This window comes from Wolffia australiana, chromosome 14 (assembly GCF_029677425.1).
Source record: "Wolffia australiana isolate 7733 chromosome 14, ASM2967742v1".
Lineage (NCBI taxonomy): Eukaryota > Viridiplantae > Streptophyta > Magnoliopsida > Alismatales > Araceae > Wolffia > Wolffia australiana.
In genome coordinates, this window is record NC_135848.1 from 15,406,865 (window position 1) to 15,416,497 (window position 9,633).

The 9,633-nt window shown below is 38.1% G+C and overlaps 1 protein-coding gene across 1 annotated transcript; it reads right to left on the minus strand.

The window, feature by feature from the left end:
• Positions 1-386: 386 nt before the first annotated feature.
• LOC144712420 (GDSL esterase/lipase At5g33370-like) lies at positions 387-3,950 on the minus strand. The gene is made up of 5 exons (XM_078586680.1): positions 3,514-3,950; positions 2,228-2,355; positions 1,761-2,003; positions 819-1,071; positions 387-727 (listed from the first exon to the last, which is right to left on the minus strand). Exons 1-5 carry the CDS (start codon positions 3,743-3,745, stop codon positions 495-497), a joined length of 1,089 nt encoding a protein of 362 aa, XP_078442806.1. The 5' UTR covers positions 3,746-3,950; the 3' UTR covers positions 387-494.
• Between the last annotated feature and the right edge of the window lie 5,683 nt (positions 3,951-9,633).

Consider the following 9,633-nt stretch of genomic DNA (forward strand, 5'->3'; position numbering starts at 1 on the left):
GTTTCTATAACAATATATAATGGCTATGTTAAGATGAATCTTGTCAGTTGGATCCTCAACGGTTTATATTTAATCCTAGCCGCCAGATCATTCCCTATCTATATTTAATCAAAGCCATCTATCTTTGATCCTATATTTAATCCTAGCCATCATAACAAATATAGGGTACATGTCTCATTTTTACTAGCTAATCTTGTTAAGAGTCCTATAAGGATGCTGAGGTGGGTGCTGATGTGGTGCTGAGTTTCCAGCTCCGTTATCAGCATACACATATTGCTTAAATATATGGGTTATAAATTACAGATCATTTTTGTCCTTCATATCTGTTTCCATATACGTATACATATTATTTAAATATATCTGAAATCGGAAGTCACTCAGATATATACTCCTCGAAGTTGTACATGAACATAATGCAGAAATTTATACTTCCAAGATTCTTGAGGGGCATACTGTATGTTATGAGGCGGAGACACATACAACATCAAGTAGTGTTACATGTTATTGTCCAACTCCAGGACTGAACTGAGGTTCATGGGGCTCATGTACTCAGTGGAACCAGTCATGAATTGGCCGACTATGATCCTATTAGCCTTCTCCGATGGATGGAAGGCGTCCCAGAAGGCAAATTCATTCCTGTTCGTGCATAGATTCGACGCAATGGTGCACAGCCCGATCCCGTTGTATGGACCTTGCCCACAGCAGGCCACCTTCGAAGTGATGAAGCCTGTCAAAAGAAAAACAAATGGTAAGGTCAAAGGGAAGAGGAAGAAGACAAAGAACTACTTGGCGAAGAAATTCATGGCGTCGACGCTTGCCATGGCTCTGCGGATTGGCGATGAAGTCCATGTGCATGTTGAAGGCGTTAGCGGCGATGAAGACGTTGGATCGCAGCTCGTGATTCAGATTATTAATGAGCTGAACTAGCTGCGGGTTGAAGAGACCAGCCGCTCTCTGTAGTTCTGGGTCGCAGTTGCCATCAGTGCTCCTCAGAGCGAGCTCCGCCGGTACGCAGCCCAGAGGCCCCGTCCCCGTGACTAGGACCCGCCTCGCCCCTAGGTCGTATAGCCTCTGCACAAACCCACGTCTTCTTCTTCAGCCTCTCTTTCTCAATATATATATTTGACCATAAATCTATCTATATATTTAAGTATGTCTATCTCTATATTCTCTGTCTTTATCTCTCTACCTGTCTATCTCTTTTCATGTCTCTCTATCTATATCTCGATGTATCTATTTTTATCGAACTATTTATCAATCTATATGTATCTATAAATCCATCGACCTATATCTCAATCTCTATATTTATATATCTATCAATCTATACATTTATCTCTATCTCAATATATCTCTTTGTCTCTCTATATATCTCTCAATCTCTGCCTTTATCTAGATATCTTTCTCTATATCTCTCAATCTCTCTCTTTATCTAGATATCTTTCTCTATATCTCTCAATCCCTGCCTTTATATAGATATCTTTCTCTATATCTCTCTATCTGTGCCTTTATCGGGATATCTCTCTATATATCTTTGCCTCTCTTTATCTAGATATATCTCTCTATTTCTATATCTGTCTTTCTCTCTATCTGTCTATCTGTATCTCTATATTTGTCTTTCTTTCTATCTATATCTATATCTATCTATTTTTCTATATAGATTTCTATATATCTATCCTTTTTCTTGCCAAGCCATCTATATATATATATATATATATATATTAAGGAGGATTGAAGAGTAGAAAGGAGGAGAGGGTGCGCACCCTGAGGATCTTGCGGTACTCCGAGATGAGAAAGGTGACGTAGTCTGGAATGGTGAACTGGCGGGAGCGGGCGGAGAAGGGCACCAGATAGTAGTTGTTGACGAAGTCGTTGCCGCCGAGAGTGATCAGAACTAGCGCTTGGTTAACCAGGCGCCGCGCCTGAGCTGCGCCCACCAGCGAGCTCAGCCGTTCCTGGTACTCTTCGAAGTACTGCAGCTGCCTCGGAATCCGAATGATGTTCACCTGCGCAGACCAAGACATTCACCATCTCCTATCCTAGTTCAAATCATAACCTTATTCCAGGAACGATGGGTAGGACGGAAGGGAAGACAGAACGATTTGAAAAGAGACTGTTTTGTGCGGCGTTTCTGACGGAAGGGGATGTAAGGAGATCCGGTAAGGGGTTCTCTAAGCTTAGATGTACTAACTTGTGCAAAAACAAAGACAAGTTTCATGGTTACACTTACAAACTGGAGGCCTGTGTCGTTGAGGATTCCAATCCCTGCCGACGCGAAATTGGCTCCTACGAGCAGCCTCTCTCCTGTAAGCTCCGGGCTGAGATACGGCAACGTCGGCGGCGCTCCTAGCTTCTCGCCTGCTCAGTAACCGATATTATGATTCAAGCGCCTACCTTTCTGCTTTCAGCAGTAGGTTATACAGTTAAACTATTATCGACTGGGCGTTGACAACACTCGAACGTCATACACAGAGAGAGAGAGAGAGAGTAAGAGGCACAGAGAGAGAAATAGTCAGAGAAAGAGATAGAGAGTGAGATGCACAGAGAGAGAGAGAGATGGACAAAGATAGAGAGAGAGAGAGAATGAGATGCACAGATAGAGAGATAGAAAATGAGGAGGAGTACGAGGCGCAGTGAGAGAGATAGACAGAAAAAGAAAGGCAGTGAGAGGCACATAGAGAGAAATAGACGACGAAAGAGAGAGGGAGAGAGAGACAGAGAGACAGAGAGTGACAGCCACAGAGATAGACAGAAAGATAGAATGAGGGTCGCAGAGAGAGAGAAAGAGAGACAGAAATATAGAGAGAGTGAGTGAAGGTCACAGAGAGAGAGATTGACAGAAAGAGAGAGTGAGCGAGGGTCACAGAGAGAGAGATAGACAGAAAGATAGAGAGAGGGAGTGAGGGTCACAGAGAGAGAGATGGACAGAAAGATAGAGAGAGTGAGCGAGGGTCACAGAGAGAGAGATAGACAGAAAGATAGAGAGAGTGAGTGAGGGTCACAGAGAGAGAGATGGACAGAAAGATAGAGAGAGTGAGCGAGGGTCACAGAGAGAGAGATAGACAGAAAGATAGAGAGAGTGAGTGAGGGTCACAGAGAGAGAGATGGACAGATAGATAGAGCGAGAGTCACAGAGAGAGAGAGAGACAGAAAGGTAGCGAGATCGAGAGGCATAATGACAGAGATAGCAAGATAGAGAGATTGAGAGGCAAAGCGACAGAGATAGACAGAGAAAGAGAGGGAGTGAGAGGGAATGAGAGGCAAAGCGAGAGAGAGAGACAGAAAGAGAGGGAGTGAGAGGGAATGAGAGGCACAGCGAGAGAGAGAGAGATAGACAGAAAGAGAGTGAGAGGCAGAGGCACAGAAAGAGAGAGACTGAAAGATAGAGAGAGAATGAGGCACAATGAGAGAGATGGACAGAGAAAGAGAGGGAGTGAGAGGCACAGTCAGAGAGAGAGAGAGAGAGACATAGTGAGAGAGAAGAGAGAGAGAGAGAGAGAGAGAGTTTCGGCGTACTGATGATGTCGGGGATGTTGAGGCCATTGGAGAAGCGGCCAGTGGGGGTGTGGGTGGGGAAGTCGATGCCGTAGGGTGGCGCGTCGGCACGGGCAGTGGTGGCCAAGAAGTTGTTGTTGCCGTTGTCGACGAGGGAGTCGCCGAAGACGAAGAAGGCGCGAACACCCTCAACGATATCCACCTTGGCCGTCACCATCACAAGTGCAATCAGGAGCACCGCCGCAATACCCATCACCGTTTCTCAATGGAGTGACAATCTAGAGAGAGGTACACCGAGAGAGAGATAGAGGGATAGAGAGAGAGAGAGAGAGAGAGAGAGAGAAGGATTCTGGTGAATGGCCTGTGGCATCCACTCCCGAGCGTTTTGTAGGCAGCTTGGCGGTGGAGGTCACTCGCTCTGACGGTAGTAGATGCCCGTCTGGTGAAGAGAGGGAAAGCCAGCTTGGCAATATCTACGAGAATACTCCATTTTGCTCACCAGATGACTTGACCAAAACCATAAAAACCCAAACCCTGTCTTTATGACTGTCATGAGATTGCGCTAGATTAAGATACGTGCCCATGTGAGTGGTGCAAATAGCGGGGGTGCCGCAGCAGGATCCACCTCCCATTCAACGAGAAGTCGGAGCAAGATAGAGTTTTGCGAGAAAACTAAGTGGAAATCGCAGTGAAGAGAGGAATCGAAGGAGAGAAGGCTCTTCACGTTTCGTGTTCTTCTCAGGGAATAATGGAAGTCACGCTCTGTCACTGTGCGTTGCGAGTATCTCGTGAGTGGTGTATTGGAAGAATTCTTGTCAAATGTCAAGTATATTCATCATGGTAGGCATTAATGGATCCGAGTAGGATGCGGCAAAAAAATCCACTAGTTGGAAGACTAAGTCAACCATCTCCGCGTTGACCTCCTCTACATCCTCCTCTTTAAAATTCCTATGATAGGCTCTCTTGTACTTACCTTCCAGGAATTTATCCTTGAACTTCCCTTCTTTAAAATTGGTATTACTACTGACAATATCAAGTGAATCTGAGGTTTTTATAGCTTTCATATTCAGAAATAATTCACGTCATCATTCAGCAAGTTGAATTTCAGGCCAACGAGTTCCTTCCGCAACTAAAATTTCACCCTTTTCCATTTAACGTAAGAGAGATTTTTCCCACATGATTTTAAAGAGTAATTCTGATGGCTCTTCGGGGTACGGGAAGAATCTGATCCATAGTAGGCACAGTATATTAGTAATCCTTGTGATAACCAAGTGATGGATTTGCAGTGGTCATTTATCCCTTCTGGTGTATTTTACTATGTTTTCTTCTCTCCATAATTTCAAACGTAATGTGAAGATTCATCTGTCGGATAAAAGGATCGTTGTTCTCAGTTCTGGCCCTTTTCTGAAAATCTTAACTTGTTTCTAAAACCTTTGATGATTTATATATGATGTACGCCGTTGTATATCTCATTAAATCAAGTGATTAAATTTATAAAATCAAAATCACTTGAAAATTTCATAAAAGTTGTGTCGTTCAGTCAAGCTCGTTTGACTGAGATTATTACTTTATGATTTTTTTTAAAACAATCGAAGGTGTGTGTATGAGTAGGAACACATTCAAATCAAGAAATTTTACTAAATGGAAGATTAAATTATTTTATTATTCTTCCAGGGATACAGATTGAAACAACAGAGATACAGAAAAAGGGGGGTTGATCTTCTAATTTACAATGTTTATGCAGAATAAGTATCAAATTGATCCCCGTCCACGGAAGTATCTCTAGCCAAACTGGTTTCCTGTTGGGTCATCCAATCAGCCTCAGGTTTATGGTTTTAAACCTTGAAGCCCATGTGATAAAGCCCTCGGTTTGGGGAGCAATTTTTGTATTTATCTTCGTTCAAAGCCATGATATTATGCTCCAAACAGGCATATAGATCTTAGGTTTACAGCAAATGCAAAATCATGCTCGAACTTGGAACAGAAGTTTCCTATAGTCAGAATGAATATGATTCTATCACTGGGTGAGAAAGAAAAAGTGTATAGTTCATAATACTAATACGGACTTCCAAATGTTTGTGTTATTGAGAGATTGTTGCCAACATGGCTCTCTCTCTGCATGCGACGTACCCCGCGTGCTTGAAATCTAGGTTGACTTACTCTGGACTGAGTCACACCCACCAATAATGCGGTTAGTAGCCATTTGATGCGCTCTTGATTGACCAACTAAGCCTACAATTGCAACTTCTTAACACTTGCGCCCAATCTGTGATCTGATACGTGCCCGCTAAGCCATATGTTACAAAGATCAGACAAACCTAAAAAATATATAAAAAGTATATTCCAACTTAGATAAATCATATTTCTATAAAATAAAAACTTTTGCCTTCAGAACATTATTATAAACCTAGAGAAGTCATAATAGCTCAAGGAATGTGACAAAATCATTTGGGGGTCATTTCATGCATAATATTTTTTTATTTACTCTTTGTAAATTATATAATAAGAGACATTATGTTTATGCTTCAGTAATGCAAGTACATATAAAATGAATGATGGCACTGAATTATTCCAATCAGTCACATGCATAAAATGATTATAATTGATGTTAAAATGCATGATATGAATTTAAGTTCTCAACCAGCCCCTTCCATGGCAGTATGGCACTAATCGATGATCCAAAGATGACTTCTGTGGAAGGTACAAATATGAATCAAAATAGACCTTTCAAAATAAATAAATAAATGTCACTTATCAAATCACCTTGTGCAGCACCAAATCTCCAATCATTTGGTTCCTTGGACGAGTTATCTTGAGCTGCATAGATGTCAGCCTCATGATCCTTGATACACTGAGACTCCTCATATTCTACTTGATTATTCCGACCATTATTATGGGACTATCTTCTCACCATTTTGGTCACATAAGGAGGGGATGGAAACCAAAAATAGAGAGAAAAAGAGGGCTGCCCAAAGAAAGGCTTGTATCGTTGTATCTATTTTGGGGCCTCTTTTCCATTATTGTTTTGGGCATTTTTTTCATAATAACTCTTATAATTTAAGTATATCATGTGGAATATAAATCTCATGTGTGTGGCCCTCTAGGCTCATGTAACAATAAAATTGATAAAGCAAATTAATGGATGTAATTTATGTGCCATTGTGTTTTGATTCACTTTCTCATAGATTTTTTTGTATTTATCACTCTCAGTCATTAAGTGATGAGTAAGTTTGTCTCTTCATGGATTCATGTTTTGGAACACCATATTTAATAATTAGTTCATAATTATGATTAGTGAAATGATTAGAGAATAGTTTATTAGTAAAGTTCATAAAGGGTGATAGCGGAGAATTTAGGCCTATTGGGAATATTTGGTAGAACTCAGAAATATAGACTTGGGTTGGCTTGACTTTAAACTAAGTCCTCTAGGGGCTGAGTAGTAAATAAGATAACTTGGAATATCGGATTTCTTATCAAGGTCCTAAAATAGTTTCTAGAGGCTAAAATTTTATTACTAAGAACTATTATAATAGTTTCATCTTTCAATTTTTAATGATGTTCTAGGCCTCAGATTCTCTTGGGATCCTTGTGAATATATTTTCCTTGGTAAGGCATCAGTTTTTCAAGAAACTTGGGTCACAAAAGATAGTGTAAGGCCAGATAATTCATTTTTAACTCTGGCACATGGGGGTAGAATTTGTCATGGAACCAGGGGTAGGAGGATTTTCCAAGCCTAGGAAATGTACGAAGGAGAGGGTTGAACAAGGACGAAGTGACTAACAACCCCAAGGGATTTTAAATCATAATGAAGGAATCCCATAAGCCCACTTATCATTTCCAATCTGTTGAATTCTGATGTCCTTTTTCAATCCTATTGATGGTCCTATTTAAAAATGATAAGTGACAATGGCATCTTCCATTTGAATGTCATTTAATTCCTATAATTTTTTTAGTGCATGTTAGTTTGTATTTTAAAATTATTGAAGATACTATTTATAAAATCTTTTTTGAAATAAAACAAAGTTTTATTCTCAAAATTCCTTGATTTATAACAATTTTCCTATATTTTAAGGAGCTAATATTTTTTATTTTTATCACCTATAAATATCATTAAAATATGGAAATCAGTGTGTTTTAAAATGTGGGGAACCAGTGGTATAAGCACAAAAGCCATGAAAATCTTCCATTAATGGCCGCAACTCAAAGGAGGTTTCAAATATTGGCATCTAAAGTTAATTAACACTAGTATATATCACATAGACCAATATGATTTGTGTGTTTGGACATTAAAATATCCCAAAAAAGGTAAAAAAAAATCTGAGTTGCTTTTATATTTGTCAACTGACTAAAAAAACGATATTCATTCCTAGTGCACGATATTTGGTTTGCGGAGAGAAGAGACCATTACACACCTGGCGTAACAAGAATTATACATATTTTTTATGAAATAAGGAGAAATTGGAGCTTGAGTCACAGCTCGATCGCAAATAAGAGCGGAGAAGAGGCAATACTCGATGAAGACTAATCAGCTCTACGACAACAACCTATGTTAGTGTGAATTTTCTATCCTTATATAATCATTTTATTGTCAGTTTAAAGTTTATGAGTACATAAATTGATATGCTTTTCAACATATCCATTACCCTTTTTACGCTCCTTTAGGTAAATCGAAAGACCATATTTTTGCTTAGTCCTTAGTGTTTTCCTCTTTCTGCTCTGCCTTGTCAATGCGAACATCCATTACATTGCATTGAGTTTGATTTCAAGTACTTGATTTTCTCATCTCTTCATGGATCAACCCCTTTCTCACGATTAAATGAATATTCTGGATTGATATTTTTATTTAGGGTTCATATTTTTATTTATTAATGTAATCAAATTTAAAAGACATAAATTTATCCCATTTACAAGTTTAGTTATAAAGGTATTTGTTGACTTCCCTATCCTCATTGATCTGCCTTGCTGAATGGGCAATTCTTGTGTGTATTGAGATATTCAAAGGTCCATGGGCTCAAGATGTAACATCTCATTATCTCTTTCCATGGGTAATAACCGATGTCAGTGCAAATGTGACCTTGGAAAAACCCATAAAATGACATCTAAAATGTTAAAAATCAACAAAAAAACATAACTATTTTCCTGAAATTTTCTCGTAATTTCATATCTAACATTCATGTGTTTATCATGAAATTGAATGAGAAAATTCTACTGACTGGTTTTTATTTGAATGGATAATTTATATTGAACCCCAATAGTGTGTAATTATTCATTAACTTTGTTGTATGAAAGAGGAAAATATATCACATTGCCAGCGTGAAGCCCTATTTATATACCGCCGATAATTATGATCACTATATAGACACCATACATATATTTATATATATTTATATTTATATATGCATTATGGTCACATCTAAATCTCACTAAAGGAATAAATACAATTTTTTTAGAAGTTGTGATGAAGGTCTATTTTTCCTCTTTATGGAAGTTTGAAGTAATTTTTCCACCATGATTAGATACATTGATTTTTTTTAATGAAAAAATATTAAATAATTCATAAACCCTAAATAAACTATTGAACTTATTTAAAAAGACATTTATATCTCTGTCCTTACATTAAATCAATATAATATAATGTAATCTTAGAGAAAATATGATGATAAAAGATTTTAGGCGTCGTAGAGAAACTCTTTACATAAGATTAGTAAAATAAATGTCAAGAATTAGTAAATTATCTTCATCCTACTTTTCTATTAATTCAAAAAAAATGTCAAGAATTATTAAATTATCAATAAACTGAAAGAGATATTTTTACAATATTATAAAAATATGCTTGAAAATATTTTTTTCTTAGATAAGCCAGAGAGTCAGTAAGAAATTTATGGTACAGTATGTTGGGATCTATGATAATAAATTCCAAGTGCGTTATGTAGTTAAATTTGAAATCAACTCAATATTGGGATGAGAGTAAAGAAACAAAATATAAATATATGATCATATCACATTGCACAAAAAGAAATGTTAGCCTATTTATCTCCTTGAGTGTGATGCCCCAAGTCACACACTTACTTGAACTCTATTGATATCCTCACATTCATTTTTGTGTAAATTTCATCTCCTTATGCAACCTATGCTACTAGA